This window comes from Eumetopias jubatus, unplaced genomic scaffold (genome assembly GCF_037043125.1).
Source record: "Eumetopias jubatus isolate StellerSeaLion01/CBP00866 unplaced genomic scaffold, mEumJub1_p1.0 scaffold_7, whole genome shotgun sequence".
NCBI classification, from domain to species: Eukaryota; Metazoa; Chordata; class Mammalia; order Carnivora; family Otariidae; genus Eumetopias; species Eumetopias jubatus.
This window is the reverse complement of record NW_028274813.1, coordinates 108,120,301-108,137,980: the sequence shown is the minus strand read 5'-3', so window position 1 is coordinate 108,137,980 and position 17,680 is coordinate 108,120,301. Positions and strand designations below refer to the sequence as shown.

The 17,680-nt window shown below is 50.4% G+C and overlaps 1 protein-coding gene across 1 annotated transcript in view; it reads left to right on the top strand.

Annotated features, from left to right (window-relative positions):
- Positions 1–1,643: 1,643 nt before the first annotated feature.
- ITGA11 (integrin subunit alpha 11) overlaps positions 1,644–17,680 on the top strand; it is a 111,867-nt gene continuing 95,830 nt past the window's right edge. The window contains exon 1 of the mRNA XM_088025179.1: positions 1,644–1,695. Coding sequence (XP_087881305.1) covers positions 1,644–1,695 — 52 coding nt within the window. The remainder of the gene's footprint in view (positions 1,696–17,680) is intronic.

The following is a 17,680-nucleotide window of genomic DNA, read 5'->3' as shown; positions in this document are numbered from 1 at the left end:
TTCTTTGTCTGGGCCTGAGAGGGGACGTGGGAATAGGAGAAGGGAGGGTCGAGTTAGTTCCTCGTTCCTTCCTTCATTCATTCTAGGGGCCCTTTTAGAAGAGCAAGAAAGCTTGTTTCCTGGAAAACCTTCCTTTGTCACATTTCCCTTTCTTAAACTATGGACAGGGGATAGCAATACACTGATTCACTTCAGCCTAAACCACATGCCTCCCCCAACATACACACATACACCTCCCAGAGACAGAATCAGCTTTTCCCCAAAGTCTGTGGCTGAGTGCGAGAGGTGAGGTTACCAAAATAAAAACCAGGATAGCTAGAGAAGAGAGCAATGTTGGCACAACACCCATTGCTATACTTGCATGAACCTAGGCCTTCTCAAAACCCACCTCCTCCTCCAGGACCCAGCCTGAATAGCAAGCCCTCTGGGAAGCCCTTCCAGTCCCTCCCAGACAAGAAATTCTACCCTCTGTGCACGCCCGCCCCCCCATCACCTGTGCTCATCCACCTATTCATGCATCCATCCACCCACTTACTATGTTCCTGGGTGCTGAGGGCTGAGTGCTCAGCTGTGAACCAAACAGGGATTTCTACCTTAATGGGGTTTTCAGTCTGAACAAGAGAAGTTCAATGGTTATACCAACCGATGTAGAGTTTCTCTACTGATAAGTACAATGAAGGAGAGAGAGAGAGAGAGAGAGAGAATGAGCATGTACCCCGGGGCAGATATGGGTCTGGGAGGTGGTGAGAAGGCTTTTCTGACAAAGTGATGAGGGGTGCCTGCTCTAGCTTTCACCACCTGGGCCGTCCCACCCTCTGCCTCAGCTGTCTCCCTTGCTGGGCGGGCCAGCCTCCACACTCACCGGTTGGGGTCCAGGTCCTGATTTAAAGTCTGTGCCACAAATGTGCATGGGATTTAATTGTTCCGGGTTAGAACTACTGGGAAGGAAGGCGGCTGCTTTCCAAAGAAGAGCTTCGCTGTTGTAGAAGTAGGCACCGGATCCTCCTGGTTGCGTTGGGGTGCCTCAGGTAGGAAGGGCAGACAGAGTGCAGGTGGAGCAGGGACCCGCATTTATTGCAAGGTCAGAAGAAGCACCGGGGCCTTTACATTCCAGGCTCCCCGGGGCGGGCCGGCAGGGGGACGTTTCAGAATTGACCTTTGAGGGTCATCTGCTCCCCTGGGCCAAGGGAGACCTGAGTCGTGGCCCCGTGTCCCCGGGTGACCTGAGATATCCCTCGGAGCTTTGTGAAGCTCTTCCTTCTGGGAAATGGGAATATAAGCCACTGTTCCTGCAGCGACGTGGAATTTGGTGGCGGAGTGCGGAGGGAGGAGCCGCACCAGGTCTCGGAGGCAGAGGTGGGGTGGGGGGCGCGGGGCGGGGGGGCGCGCGGACGGCGCCGGGGCGCGGCACGCCGCCTGCCCAGGTGGCACAGGGGCCGAGACTGGCCTGGAGCCCGGCGCGAGCGTGTCCGCGCGCCCCTCCCCGCGGTCCGAGCCCTCCCACTTCCTCTGCAGGAGCGGCGGCTGTCAGGGAGCCGGGCGCGCGGCGCGCAGAGCAGGCTCGGGGCGCCCGCGAAGAGGCTGCCGCTCGGGCTCGCTGCCCCGTCGCCCCGCACCCGGGCCCCGCCGCCGCGCCGCGCGCCATGGACCTGCCCAGGGGCCTCCTGGTGGCCTGGGCGCTCAGCTTGTGGCCAGGTACGTGCCCCTTGCCTCCGCGTGCCCGTGGGGAGCCCCTCGCAGGGTCGGAGCTTGGTCGCTGGTGGGGGACGGGGGTCCCCCGGGAAGTGGCTGCAGTCTAGCCGCCCCGCCAAGCTCCGCAAAAGAGGGAGGCGCGCCCGGGCGACTTGAAGCCGGGAGTTTGGTGTGTGGGGAAGAGCTGGGGAAGAGTTGGAGAAGAGCTGAAGAGGAGCGCGGAGGGCCCGCGGCCCCACCGGACACGCTGGCCACCCCAGGCGCCCCGCCGGGGACACTCGGGCGTCCCGGGAGCGCGGAGGGCGCGTAGCCCGGGCTGGGAGGGGACGCGACGCGCGGAGCAAGCGCTGCCTCGGCCGCCCTCCTGCCTGCGGAGGGAGCCACCTCAAGTTCGGGGAGCGGGACACGGAGGCCGCCGCGAGCTGCCCAGAATCCCTCGGGCCGGGGACGGACGAAGCCCCAGGGCGGCGGCCCCTAGGCGGTGGCGAGCGGTCGCCGGCCGGGCCAAAGGCGACGGGCGCAGCTCCGCAGCCAGGGCCCCGGAAACGTTACCTGGTGTTTGGGGTAGGGACAACCCGCGCTTGGAATTATGCAGTTATTCAATAATCTGGGGAAGCCGCAGTCGCCGACACGCGCGCCGCCCGCCTAATGCAATCCAGGTGTCGGGGCGCGCCGGGGACCTCGGTCCGGCGGGGCGCACGACCGGCAGCCAGAGACCAACCCCAGGCGGTCCGCCCTGGGGCAACCAGCGAGGGCTTCTCCACTCCCGGCGCCCCGGCCCGACCCGTACCTGTAGCGCGGGGCGGCGGCCAGAGGCGCCGTTCTACCCGCGGCGACAACTTTCGGGGCCTCTCCTTTGCGGGGCCCGAGTGCCCCGGCGGGGACCAGCGCCCCGGCCTCGCCTCCCCTTCCGCATGGGTTCCAGGCCGGGGACTGGGGCCGGTACCGGGGATCAGATGTGGGCACAGCGGGAGAAGAGCCGTCAGGAAGCTACAGGTGCAGACCCCCCCAGCCCGGGCTCACTCACCCCCGTCCGAGGTTACCTCAAAAACAAGTGCACATCCCCCCCTCCCCCCGCCCCCGTCGGTCTATAGCAGAGCTTCTGGGAGGGCCTGTGGTTGAAACAGTCTCTGGCTGATGGGAGTTCAGTCCAGATCCTAGAGCCACAAAATAAATATTAATGCTTTAAGTTGTTGGGGGAGGGGGTGTCGGGGAGGACAAAGGAAGAGCTGCCACCAGGCCAACATTCACCTAGAAACCAGCTGCAGGAGGTGAAGCGCACTCTCGGTCACTGAGACAGGAGGGAAGACAACTCCAGGAACTGTCTTCAGATCACAAGGAGATCCAGCCTTAGGAGAAGGGAACGCGCCCCTGTGTGACTCCAGATAGGCAGACCCATCCCACCAGACCCTGAGATGGAGTGGCTAGCGTCAGTCTGGACCTCAGGACGCGGAGAGGGAAGTCTTTGAAATCAGAACCTGGCTTCCATTCTAGCTCTGCTGCCCACTAAGCTGCACAACCTTGGGTACATTATGCAATCTCTCCACAGGTTTCCTTCTCTGTGGAATGGAGATGGAAAGTCAGGCTGAGTTCATAAGGTTCTCCAGACAATTAAGTGAGGCACTGTCAGAAAAGTCCTTAACTCAGGGCTTGGTGCACAGCAGGACAGAAGCAATGGTTGTTAGTGTTGTTACTCAAGCAGGAATCGGGGTGGGGGGTGTATGCGCTAGGGGAGTGGGGTGAAGGGCAGGGACAGGATTTGTGACTCAGAATTCCCTTTATATGGAGAAAACCACCCCTGAGCTATGTCTGGTCAGTTTGGGTTCTTAAAATATGGGATTCATTAAACATATCAATCAATGTTGGAACGACATCTGCTTGCAAGGAACTGGGGGGTGGGGACCAACTATGTGTGCAATCTAGGCCCTGCCTGGAGCTGGGAATAAGGCAAGGCCAGTGGAAGCTAAATAGAAGGATTAGGGAGTGAACGGCACAGAGAAGCTAAGGGCTGTGGTTCAAACAAGAAATTCAGTTTCACTTGGATTAGCAAGGGAGGCTTCCTGAAGGAGGAGGTATCATTTCAACAGGGTCTTGAAGGAGTGTGGAGAGGCCTTAAAGTAGGTCGGTTTGTAAGTTAGAGTGTTATTTCCTGGGACTTATTAAAGAACAAAAAGGTGGATATTTTAAAACCACAAGGGTGACGGTAGTTTGGACTCTGAAAATTGGAAAGGTCGCGGGGTCGATGAATTCATTCCCCTGGCTCTGGAGCAAGATTGATAATCAGTCTCCCAACTGTGCATCACATGGATTCAATGTGAGGATTACTAGGAAGCATGCCTGCCGGTGACGGCACAGTTTGGCTGATCAGGGGGACAGGGGACCTATCACGGGCCAAGTTGGGAGGGAGTCCGCATTGAAGCCATTATGAGTTCAGAGCCTCTATCTTGCCAGAGCTTCTGCTACAAGCTGGGCAGGGTGATGGGTGGGCAAAGCTATCGAAACCAAGGGAAAAAAAAAAAAAAAAAGAAATAGACAAGGCCAAAGAATTTTATAGCTGACATCCAGAGAAAGTAGATCCATTGATAAGTTTCTATCATTAACACATCGGTAGTAAGGGTTGATGAGTGATGATTCTTTTTTAAAGAATTATTTATTTATTTTAGAGAGAGTGTGTGTGTCCGTGCACAAGCGGTGGGGAGGAGCAGAGGGAGAGGAGGAGGGGAAGCAGACTTCCTGCTGAGCACAGAGCACCACATGGGGCTGGATCTCAGGACCCTGAGATCGTGACCTGAGCCGGAACCAAGAATGGGATGCTTTAGCGAAGGAGTCACCCAGGAGCCCGGATGAGTTATGATTCTTTCTTTCTTTTTTTTTTTTTTAAGATTTTATTTATTTATTTGACAGAGAGAGACACGGCGGAAGAGGGAACACAAGCAGGGGGAGTGGGAGAGGGAGAAGCAGGCTTCCCACTAAGCAGGGACCCCGATGCGGGGCTCAATCCCAGGACCCTGGGATCATGACTTGAGCTGAAGGCAGACACCTTAATGACTGAGACATCCAGGCGCCCCGAGTGATGATTCTTTTAAAACCTCAGTCTTTACTGAGCACTTGTTATCTGCCAGGCTCCATAAAGGCACACAGGGAGATCAGGCACAGTGTGGAGGTGAAGGCCCTGGGGTCTCACTGCCTGGACTGGGTCTGGGCTCCGCCAGTTAGGACTCTGTGCTCTTGGCAAACTACTAAGTGGTTCTGTGCCTCAGCTTTCTCACCTGCAAAATGGGGATGAAAATAATAGAACTTACAGAGTTATCCAAAGATTATCCAAATGAGTAAGTGTACATAAAATGCTTGGAAAGTTCCAGCACATATTATGCATTCAAGGAGGTTGTCTCTCTTCTCCATCATCAGCAGCAACATCAGCACTCAAGATACTGACGATTCAGTAAGGGATGTGAGGATGCACGGAGATGTAAACTGTCAAACCCAAGTCCCTAAGAGAAGTGTAAAGGAAGGGCTGGGGTACTGGAGGCTCACAGGGGGCCTACAAGGCCCCAGTAAACCCAAACTTTCCCAGCTCCTCTCCCAGAGACTTGGCCCAAAGTCTTGATCGTCACGGGCGTTCAGGGATGGCTTTTAGCCATGGAGGCTGTCATGAAGTCAGTGTGATCTTAGTGTGAGTGCCTTGTGGCATTTTGTGGAGCAGAGAAGAGCCACGCTGTGCAGCCTGGCCCTCATATGTCCCTCTGAGTGGGAGTCCTGTTCAACAGGAAAACCGTGTCTGGAAAAAGCACAGGACTAGGCAGCCAGAGTGTGCAAAGACTAAAAAGACCCAAGCCCTGCTCTCCAGCTTTGGAAGAGCAGAGAAAGAGATGAAGCTTGTCCCACCCTGCTGGGAGCTTGTCAGCCAAGCCTCTCCGCTACCATCATCAGCTGAGGAGCTTCTGGACCCTTCCACACGGCAGCCCTTCCACATAGAGCCCTGAAGGGATAGGAGTAGAGTCGCACCTTCTTTCTATATACATAGCCCATCCATCCCACCCTGGACGCCCAGAGATGGGCTGTCTATCTCCTGGCCGTTCTCCTTGTCCTCACCCACCCACACAGGGCTGTGGGCCTTAAGACACTCAGACGGTGACTCACCTTCTTTATGACCTCTCTGGGGCTCTTTGTCTCCCCTCCTGTGGGGGAAGCTTCCTCCAGCAGCAGGGAACTTCCCTTCTATCCTCTCCCCTCATTGTTTAGGACAAAACTTTCTTCTGAGCTGGCTTGGCTCTTTTTTTTTTTTTTTTTTTTTTAATGGTAGGGTTTTTTTTTTTTCCTAAATAGAAGTACAATTGATATACAATATTATATCAGCTCCAGGTTACAACAGAGTGAATCAACGTTTATATACATTACAAAATGCTCACCATGATAAGTGCAGCTACCATCTGTCATCATGTAAAGTGGTGACAATATTATTGATTATGTTGCCTGCACTGTACTTTTCATCTCCATGACTTATTTATTTTTATACCTGGAAGTTTCTACGCTCTTAATCCCTTTTACCTCCTCCGTCCACCCCTCCACCCCCTTCCCCTCTGGCAAACTGGTTTATTCTCTGTATTTCTGAGTCTGTTTCCATTTTGCTTTGTTCATTTAGATTCCACCTGTAAATGAAACCATAAGGTATTTGTCTCTGTCTGCCTTAAATTTGACTTTAGTGCAACACCCGCTGGGTATTATCCATGCTGTTGTGAATGGCAAGATTTCATTATTTTTATGGTTGAGTCATACTCCATTGTGTACATACACCACATCTTCTTTATCCATTCATCTGTCAACACTTCGGTGGCTTCCATATCTTGGCTATTGTAAATAATGCTGCAGGGAACATGGGAGGGCATATATCGTTTCGAATGAGTATTTTCATTTGTGGTGAGCAAATACCCAAGAGTAGAATTACTGGATCATATTCTACATATTCAGTTCTACTTTTCATTGTTTGAGGACCCTCCATCCTGTCTCCCACAGTAGCTGCACCAGTTTGCATTCTCACCAACAGGACACAAGGGTTTTCTTCTCTCCACATCCTCTCTGACACTTGTTATTTCTTGCCTTTTTGCTACTAGCCATTCTGACAGGTGCAAGGCGATAGCTCAATGTGGTTTGGAATTGCATTTCCCCAATGATGAGTGACAGCGAGCCTGTTGGTCATCTGTATGTCCTCTTTGGAAAAGCGTCTATTCAGTATATCTGCCCATTTAAAAAGCAGGTTATTTGGGGTTTTCAATATTGAGTTGTATGACTTCATATATGTTTTGGGTATTAACCCCTTATCAGGGGGTTATTTGCAAATATTTTCTCCCATTTAGTAGATTTTGATGGTTTTCATTTTGTTGGTGGTTTCCTTCACTGTGCTAAAGTTGTTAGTTTGATGTAGTCCCAATTTGTTTATTTTCGCTTTTGTTGTCCTTGCCTCGGGAGACAGACCCCCCCCCCCCAAAATATTGCTAAGACCAATGTCCAGGAGTTTACTGCCTGTTTTCCTTTAGGAGTTTTATGGTTTAAGGTCTTACATTTAGGCCTTTAATCCATTTTAAATTTGTTTTTGTATGTGGTGTAAGAAAATGGTACAGTTCCTCTCTCTCTCTCCTTCCCTCCCTCCCTTCCTTCCTCTCCCGCCTTCTCTCTCTTTTTTCTTTTCTTTCTCTTTCTCTTCTTTCTTTTCCTTCCTTCCATTCCCTTTCTTTCTTCTTTCTTTCTTTCTTTCTTTCTTTCTTTCTTTCTTTCTTTCTTTCTTTCTTTCTTTCTTTCTTTCTTTCCTTCCTTCCTTCCTTCCTTCCTTTTCTTTCTTTCTTTCTTTCTTTCTTTCTTTCTTTCTTTCTTTCTTTCTTTCTTTCTTTCTTTCTTTCTTTTTCTTTCTTTCTTTCTTTCTTTCTTTCTCTTTCTTTCTTTCTTTCTTTCTTTCTTTCTCTCTTTCTTTCTTTCTTTTTCTTTCTTTCATGTAGCTGTCCAGTTGTCCCAACACCATTTATTGAAGAAACTATCTTTTCCCTATTGTATGTTCTTGTCTCCTTTTCCATTGATTAATTGACCATATAAATGTGGGTTTATTTCTGGGCTCCCTGTTCTGTCCCATTGATCTATGTGTCTATTTTTGTGCCAGCGCTATATGGTTTTGATTACTACGGCTTTGTGTTAGTTTGAAATCTAGGATTGTGATACCTCCAGCTTTGTTCTCTCTCAAGATTGTTTGCTATTTGAGCCTTTTGTGGCTCCATACAAATTTTAGGATTATTCTAGTTCTGTGAATAATGCTATTGGTATTTTGATAGAGATTACATTGAATCTGTAGATTGCTTTGGTTAGTATGGGCATTTTAACAATATTAATTCTTCCAATCCATGAATACACTGTATTTTTTCATTTATTTGTGTCATCCGCAATCTCTCTCTCTTTCTCACTCTGAGAGAGAGAAAGAGAACAAGCAAGGGGGAGGCACAGAGGGAGAGGGGGAGAAAGAATCTTCATTTAGTTATTATTTTTTATTTAAATTCAGTTTAGTTAACATACAGTGTATTATTAGTTTCAGGGGTAGAATTTAGTGATTCATCAGTTGCATGTAACACCCAGTGCTCATTCCATCAAGTGCCCTCCTTAATGCCCATCACCCCGTTACCCCATCCCCCCCCCACTCACCTCCCCTCTAGCAACCCTCAGTTTGTTTCCTAGAGTTAAGGGTCCCTTATGGTTTGCCTTTGTCCCTGTTTTTATCTGTTTTATTTTTCCTTCCCTTCCCCATGTCCATCTGTTTTGTTTCTTAAATTCCACATATGAGTGAAATCGTATGGTATTTGTCTGACTGACTTATTTCGCTTAAGATAATATCCCCTAGTTCCATACACATCATTGCAAATGGCAAGATTTCATTATTTTTGATGGCTGAGTAGTATTCCATTGTGTATATATACCACATCTTCTTTATCCATTCATCTGTTGGAGGACATCTGGGCTCTTTCCATAATTTGGCTATTATAAATAATGCTGCTATAAACATTGGTGTGACTGTGCCCCTTTGAATCACTATTTTTGTATCCTTTGGATAAATACCTAGCAGTGCAATTGCTGGGTTGTAGGGTAGTTCTATTTTTAACTTTTTGAGGAAACTTCATACTGTTTTCCAGAGTGGCTACACCAGTTTGCATTCCCACCAACAGTGTGAAAGAGCGAATCTTAAGCAGGCTCCATGCCCACGGTGGAGCCCGACATAGGGCTCAATCTCACGACCCAGAGGTCATGACCTGAGCTGAAATCAAGAGTCAGATCCTCAACCAAATGAGCCACCCAGGTGCCCCAATCCTCATTCTCTTTCATCAATATCCTACAGTTGTCAGAGTATAATTCTTTCACCTCCTTGGGTATATTTATTAGGTATTTTATTCTATTTGATACAATTGCAAAAGGGATTGTGTTCTTAATTTCTCCTTCTGCTAGCTCATTATGAGTGTATGGAAATGCAACAGATTTCTGTGTATTTTATATCCTGCAACTTTGCTGAATTCACTTATTAGCTCTACTAGTTGGGTTTTTTTTTTTTTTTTTTGGTGGACTCTTTAGGGTTTTCTCTATATATCATGTCATTTGCCAATAGTGATGGTCTTACTTCTTTTTTTTATTAATTGGGGTGCCTTTTATTTCTTTTTCTCGTCTGATTACTGTGGCGAGGATTTGGGATATTATGTTGGATAAAGGTGGCAAAGTTGGTCATCCTTATCTGTTTCTAATCTTAGAGGAAATCTTTTCACTATTGACTCTGAGGTTGGCTATGGGTTTGTCATATGTGGCCTTTATTATGTTGAGGTATGTGATGGCATCCTGTGGACTCAGAGAAGGTCAGCTACAAAACAAGCTTTTAACATGCACTAATGCATTTCAAAATGGTATTTCTGCTGGTCCTCATCACTTCATGCCCCTACCCCCCGCCACTACCACCAAACTGTGGGCTACCATCAAGGATGGACAGCCATTTGAAACTCTATTCCCCCAAACAATTGAGACCTCCAAAGACACCCACATCCCCTTGGTATGGAGTGCTTGCTAGAGGGAGCTGTGGTCGGGTGGGGACCATACCTAACCCCCATCATGTAAATCCTAACTGTACAAATTCTTAGCTGAAAACCCAGAAGGAGAGAAAGGAGAGTGACTACCGTTGGTCATCTTGTAAACCCCAAATGAATAAGCTCCCAAATCATTCCATGAAGGGCTTTCATACTGTGTTCTTATGACCTGAGTCACAACATGAATAAAATCCCACCTGCAGGAAAACGTCGGAAGGGGGCGGTCACCACTGCCTCCCTGTCTCCATCCCTCATTTCTTTTTTCACCTGCATGCATCCTGAGCAGCAGTAATAATCTCCACGTGCAGGGCCTGGGAGCCTAACAGCCTGGATCTAATCCTTTCTCCTTGGGTGACCCTGGATAAGCCCCTCTGGGCCTCATTTTTCTTCATCTGTAAAATGGGGAGAACAATGATTTTGCACGCTGCTGGGCACTAGACGTTAGATGATCTGTTCGTGGTTCATCTACATCAAGTGCTTAGAACAGTATCTGGCACCCAGTAAGCCCTCAGCTAACAGGACCAGTTCTTACCCTTCCCATCATTTATTATTTGACGGATGCCAACCGAGGTGTGAAGCACTTTCTTGCATCTCAGTTAGGCCTGCCTACTGCTTCATGAGGTCACTGTCATGGTCACCAGGCTACACACGAGGAGTTAATGGTTCACCCAAGGTCATGCCGATAGAGTAACAGGTAGTGTCAGGATTGTCTGGCCCCCAACCCGCAGCTCTGACTTAATCCATTCATGGTATTTCTTTGGGAAATGGGCCTGGAGAGCATTGAAAGATGAGTAAGTGCTCTTGCTGAAGGAGCTGTCCTCTGGGAAAATGAGATCAGCTCTCAAATGGCCACCCACACAGGGGCACCAGCTCGGGAGTGACAACTCCCTTCTTCAAACTCAGCTAGCCACTGATTTCTCAGTCAGGATGCTGGCTTGGTGAGAAGTGGTGCTCACATGGGGCCTCTGAAGGTGGGAGCCGCTCTCCCTCCCTTGCCTCACAACTCAGGGCCAAGAGAGGCTCTACCACCTGCCCCCCAAGTGCCCTACACTCTGGACCACTCCACCCGCCCCCAGACTCTCTCTCTAGTCCGTCCTCAGAGTCCAGGCTGAGCAAGTCTCAGCTCCTATTCCCTTGATCAAAACCTGCTCTGAGCCCCAGACCATTAACAATGAGTTAATTCATGCTAAAGAGCCCTAATGAGTGAGACTTCATGTGTCCTACCTGAAGGGATTTGCTCTGGAGCTGGGCTGTGCCTTGAGCTAAAGGAACCAGGGGCTAATGGTGGAATGTCAGGCATAGAGACCAGCCAGCAGACCATATAGATGAAGGAGGGGACCTGCCTTCGCATGGTCCAGCCCCTCAGCCCACTATTCCATTGACCCTCAGACACATCCTACCCCAGCCCTTGTGGATGATGGAGGCCTCTTCCTCTAACTTAGAAGAACCCAGTCTGTGGCTTGGGTGATGCGCTAAAGCAGACAGAGGTTTTTCCACGTGGCATGTGGGGTGAGTTAGGCAAGTTGCTATAGCAACGTACTCCAGGATTCCAAACAGGATGACACAGAGAAGGGGCTCCTTCCTCTGCAGCTGGGGCTGACGGCTTTCTCCCTCCGGTAGAATCACCCAGCTGGGCTAGGCTACCAGAAATCCTGACCCTACAGATTTCCTGGGCCTATTTCTTTGCAGATTGAGAAGACTGTGCCTGAGGAAGGTCTTGGGGAGAAAAACATGAAATGAGCAAGTGGATGCAGATTCTGAAGAGCATTCCCATATGTTCATTCTCTCAGTGAGGGGGGCCAGGTGAAGCTTAGAGGCCCTGCCAAAGGGGGGCGGGTATGTCCATTAGATAGATGGAGAAACTGAGGCTCTTAAAGGTTTTCCCAAGGTCACATGGGGGCACAGGGACAGGTCTTCTGGCCAAAGATGAGGTTAGGAATCTAATCTGCTATACCTAATTTAAGGAGCAAGCAATGCTTCAGCAAAGGAATGAAGTTCTAATGGTAGAATTTCTACATCTCTGGTAGGCAAGTGGGATAAGAGCATAGAAATCATTCTCTGTAGACTCTGGGTATGTCCCCAGTCTCCATAGTTCTCCCTCTTAACCTGGCCACTCCTCCTCCTGCCAGTGAGGTCATGAAACAAAGTCCATCTTCTCTTCCTCTACCAGAATTGGTCTTTCCCTGGAGCTAATAGCCCCTCAGATCCAGTAACTGGTGGCAGTCATAACCTCCCATAAATAATTTGTGGACAGGGCTCGTCTCTGAGTTTATTCACACGATTTCCCACACACGCAGGACCAGCTACATAACCTACAGAACCCAGTGCAAAATGGAAATGCAGCGCTCCTTGTTTTAACAAGTTTAAGAATTCCAGGATGTCCACAGCAGAGCATTAAGCCAAGCGAGGGCCCTTCTGAGTGTAGGGCCCTGAGCAGTTGCCCAGGTCACACACCCAAGAAGCCAGGCTTTCCAGATGCGGCACAGGCAAAGCGAAGCCCAGGTGGGGTGGGAAAGGGTGCTCCATCAGGGAGAGAGACCTGGGAGCAGAGCAGGAGGGCCCTGGGAACTCCCTGAGGCCCAGCCCAGCTCAGGTGTCATTGTCTTTCTCATTCCTATCCATCAGACCTTTCTCAATAGCAGCCAGCGTAAAGCCAAAACACAAAGTAGTATAGTCAGTTCCCTGCTTGAAACCTTCAACGGCTCTCTATTGCCATTAGGTTGAGTCCAGACTGTAAGAGAGCTAAGCAGACCCTGAAGAGCTGGCCCTCACCTATGCTCAGGACTCACCTTGAGCAGCACCTGCACGCTCCTGTAGCGCCCCCACCAGACTGAGCTTCCTAGTTTTTCAAACACACCACTCTCTCTGACCTTCATTTAAGTTGCTCCTTAGTTCCCATCCCACCTCCTCCCTTCTCCTGGCTGCCTCCCGCTCAGGCTTCAGGTCTCCATTTGGGCACCAGTTCTTCCCAGGAGCCTCACCTTACCCCATCAGTCTGACCTTGTAGACCTGTCTGATCTCAAGACCCCTGCACTTCACTCACCACACAGTACAGCAATTGCTTGAACATCTTCTTGCACTGGACTGAGAGCAGAGACCACGTCCCCTATCAGATCCTGTGTCCCCAGCTCTCCCATAGTGCCACAGTCGATGCTCGATTAATATGTATTAAATATGTAAGCACTGTCTCTTCAAGTAAACAGAAAGCTATCTAAGGGTAAGATGGACATGTTACATTTTTCTGTGCATGCCGCCCTCAGGAGGTCCTAACACAGGAACCCGTATGAGCCAGGCCTCGTGCTCGGTACTCTCGTGGGTAAAAGACGAGATGCATCCTGTCCTCCAGTGGGTTTATGGTTGAGTGGCAGGGAGAGGATCTTTGGGGAAATAACTGTAATATAAGGGAAAAACCTACTAGAGGCTATTACAGCTACAGATAAAAGACTCAGATTTGAGAGTTGAGGAAGAGGCTGCAAATGCAGGAAGGGCAGAGAGTGGATGGGCAAAGGGCCTGACGTTGGTCAGCAGGACGCCAGAGGACGCCACGGAGAACTGCAGGAAGGGAAGAGTAGGCTGAGGCACTGAGCAAGATATTGGATTTAGCAGACGGGGAGCCCTTGAAGGTTTCTGAGGGAGGGTAGTGGCGTGTTCGAACCTGTGTTTTGAGAAGTCCCGGGGGGGGGAGGGGTGAGTGCAACAAGACAACTGGGCGCGGGCGGAATGATCAGATGGCCATGGTAGCAACCCAGGCAAGGGACAGGGGACACCAGCGTCTGACGGAACGGGGGTGAGATGGAAGAAGAGGAGTGAGCCTGGGAGGCACAGAATGGAGCAGGGCCTGGTCACCAGGGGAGGCAAGGTGTCAGAGAGGCCAAAGGCTGGTGCCACTGGCCTGAGCAGAAGAGGCTCGGGGAGGAGAAGTCGAGTCTGTTCAAGACATGTCGACTTCGTGGGGCTCTGGGGGCAGGTGGAGGTGGCCCTCAGGCGGTTGGAAAGGTTGGCCGGGAGCTTGGGAGCAAGTCTGACTCCAAGTGCTTTGACTGGGAACCTGTCACATAAACGTGCTTAGTGACACACAGCCTCCATGAGAGAGGGCACCCGCAGATGGGGCCTCCCGCCTTCCATCCCCTTCCCAGGCCCGGAAGCAATGATTCATGCCCCAAACTTAAAGAGAACCCAGATTTTGATTTTAAAAGTGTTTCAGAGCAGAAGAAACGAAGGAAGAGGGCCAGGCCAGACCACAAGCCAAGCATCAGCTGTGGAATGTGCTTGCTGCTGATGGTGAGGCCAGCCAGGGGCAGAGACTCTGGCAGGCTCAGCAAGGGGCCCCAGTGACTGTCCCGAATGCGTCCACATGGTCACCAAGAACGTCCCTGCTCTTTTCTCTTTTCAGTGTGTTGCTGCCTGCATTCTAGCTCATCTTAAAACTCACTCTCCCCCACCACACCCCACCCCGGGAGTTCCCCTGGTCCCACATCATCCGCGCTGGGAAAGCTCTGGTCTGCTCTCTGCCTTCCCATCTCCCCTTGTTTGGCCTGGAGGACTAGGGACCCGGAGGCAGGCAGGCAGGGGTCTGGGGACTACTGCGGAGCACCCAGGAAGGCTCCCATGGCTTGGGGCAACAGCCACCTAACTGGTGTCCTTGCATCTGCCCTTGTCCCGTGAGGCTCCTCCCCCTGGTCGGCAGAGGGATGCTGCTAGAATGTAGGTCAGATCATGTCACATCCCTCCTCTGCTCCAAGCCCTCCGGGGCTCCCTTCTTACTCTGAGTAAGAGGCCCCTTGTGATCTGGCTTCCTCTGCCTTTCTGACCTCATCCTCGACTCCTCCCCCACTTGCTCCTTCTACTCCACCCACACAAGTCTCGAAGTTTCTACATGCCGAGCATCCTGGGCTTTGCACTTGCTGTTCCTTCTGCCTGGAATGCTCCTCGCCAAAGCACTTCTGTCACTTCCTTCAGGCCTTTACTCCAACATCACCCACTCCTGGAGGCCTTTCCTGGCATGGCCAATGAAACTTTCAACCTCCCCCACATGCACAAACAGACATAAACACCCTTCCCTGCCTCGGTCTCTCTGAGCTTATTTGTCATTCTTTAGCATTTTTACCTCTTTATTTACTCACCTTGTTTATTATCTGTCTCCTCCAACAGAATGTAATCATGAGAGTAAGGATTCTTGTATGTTGTGTTTCCTTCTGTGTCCCAGAGTCCAGAGCAGTGCCTGGCCAGAGTAGGCAAGCAATGAATAGTTGCGGAATGAATGAATCAATCAATGAAAACTCACCCAGGCCTGCAATAGCCTGAAATCCCATTAATTAATCCCCTCTGAGGCAACTATCACCTTTCTTGTAAGGCCAGTCCCTTAGGTGGGCATGCGCTCGGTCCTGAGGCCCCCAAGGCTATTTGTTACTCTGTTAAAGGCTTTCTTTCCAGACAAGAAGAGGCTCGTGGCAGCTGCAGGCAGGACAAGGTGGTGGAAGAGGGTCTCTTGAAGGGAGGGGGACCTTGGGAGGGGCAGAGCAGTTCACAACAGTCAGCCCAGGTCGGCCCAGCTGGTCCAGTGCTATTCGGCATTATTATTACCGTGACTCAGACAGGACACAAGGAGACAGGGGAAAGGCCTTGCTCTTACACAGTGCAAACCCATGTATATAATGGGACTTCCCAGGAAACAAGGTGGGTGGAGGACAAGTTCAGAATGCTTCGTTCCCCACAGAAGGGTGGTGATTCAGACATCATCCGTGTACCGCAGGATGCGACCATGTCATTTAGTACCCAAGGAGGGGCTGACAGAGCCCAGAGAAAATGGCAGGGACTAAACGGTAGGCCCCAGGTTATGCTCCAATCCCTGGGCACCACCAGACCAGAATCTGCCCCCGGGGGCTTGGGAGAGCAGGTGAAACCCATTGTACAGGTGGAGAGACTGAGTCTGAGCCCAACGCGGTTCACATGAGGGGCATGTTGCAGTGACTTGGGGTGTGAATCCTGGCCCTGACGCTTACGAAGTGTGTGACCTTGGGCAAGTCACTTCTCTTTAGAATGTGTCATGGAGATTGTAATGCCTACCATGTAGGATTAGTATGAACAATTAGAAATGATATGATTACCCCAAAATGTCTGGCAAGGATGAGGAGCTCAGTCAACAAGAAAGTTGATCACTTGGACTCTCTTTTAAAAGAACCTCATCTCGAGCATGGGTGGACCCACTGCATGGTTGGCCCTTCCTCATCCACAGGTCCCTGAGCAGTCCCGGGCCTCAGCAGCCTCTTACAAGGCCTCAGTACCAAGTATCTGCCCAAGAGGAAACTTGGAGCCTGTATATCCCAGACAAGTGGCCATCCTTGGCTTGCATCCCTCCAGTGATAGAGAGCTCACCACCTCACAAGGCAGACCTCTGTTTTCCAGCAAAGGCAGATGGAGTCATGAGCCCTTGACTCTTCTAAAGACCTGAAAGTGACAATAGACATTAGAGATAGCTTTGAAAGCATGAAGAATGGACATATACCAAAACCCAAAGAAAAGGCTTCTGCATAACCTTCTGGGAACCAAACATGTCCACTCCGTAGTCCTCTCCACCTCCATCAAGCCTATAGCCAATAGCATCTGGCTTAACTTGGGTTCTGCTGGGTCTGTGTTGAGCTCTGTGCAGCCAGAGAACTTTTCAGATGGGTGTGGGTGTATCCACTGTAGGGCGGGCCCTGCAGGCTTGGGAGGGAAGGCCCCCACAACTCCTTTTTTTAGTTCTTATCCAAAGACCAAGGGCAGACAGACACAGCCATTCTCCAGGTCCCACTGCGCTGCTTCCTCTCCTCCGAGGGAAAGCTCTGCCACAAATTGCATATCCTAAGCCTTGTCTTGCCCTTACTTTGTCCAAACACTCCCTGGGCTGGGGCTAACCCTGGGTGAACAGGGCTCTTGATCCACACGCCCATGACAAGCAGAAAATAATCTTAGGAATTGGAAAACCAAAACCAAACTGTCTGAGCTCTTTGAGCTGGTTAGTATGTCAGGAAAGGGAGGAACTCACTGTCCAATTCAGCTTCCTTTGAAATGGCCACTGGCCAGGACCAGAGCGGGCAGGGCCGCCACGTACAGCTGTGCATACCGTGCACTGCATAACCCAATCAACTGCAATATAAACAGCACCCTCTGCAGTTGTGTAGTGCCGTGCAGTGGCTGGGGGACCCGAGGGGGTAAAGTGGTAACAGTGTACATTAATAGAGCATCTAGTCCAGTGTGTGCCTTTTACAGATAAGAGAGCAGGGTCAGGAAGAAGAAGGAACTTGTCCAAGTTGTAAAACAAGTTAAAAGCTATGCTGGGATTAGAATCAGGGCTTCTGGAGCCAAATTCAGTACTCTGAAGTTCTCTCCCTCTCTGAGGCTTCAAGTCTCACATTCCCCTTCTACTCCTTGTTGGCAGGTTAGTGTATGAGACTCTTGGAGGCCTGAACGCTTTCATTCATTTTTTCCCCCGTCTCTTTTAACACATGCATATTGAGTACTTATTGTGTGCTAGGCATCGTTCCAGATGCTGAGGATAAGGTAGGGAGACAGACAGACACAGTCCCTTCCAGGAGAGTGCTGATAAATGTTTAACAACTCGTTCTGGCTCTTGGGAGGAGATGGGAAGAGTCCCTATTTGTAGCATTTGCCAAACACCGTGGTGTAAATCCTCCTGCTGTGGTCCGTTAAAAGCTACCACCGTGACATCACTGAAAGGGAAGATTGCCACATTCAGCTCTATGAGCATGGTCTCCCCAGCATACCACTGGTCCCTTTCCTTGTGGAACTTAAACTCCAGGGGCAGAGGGGACCATGTCCAAGTGAGCAAATAGCTCTTATAACCAACTCTAATTATCTTTATTTGTAAAAGACATAAGGAAGATGTT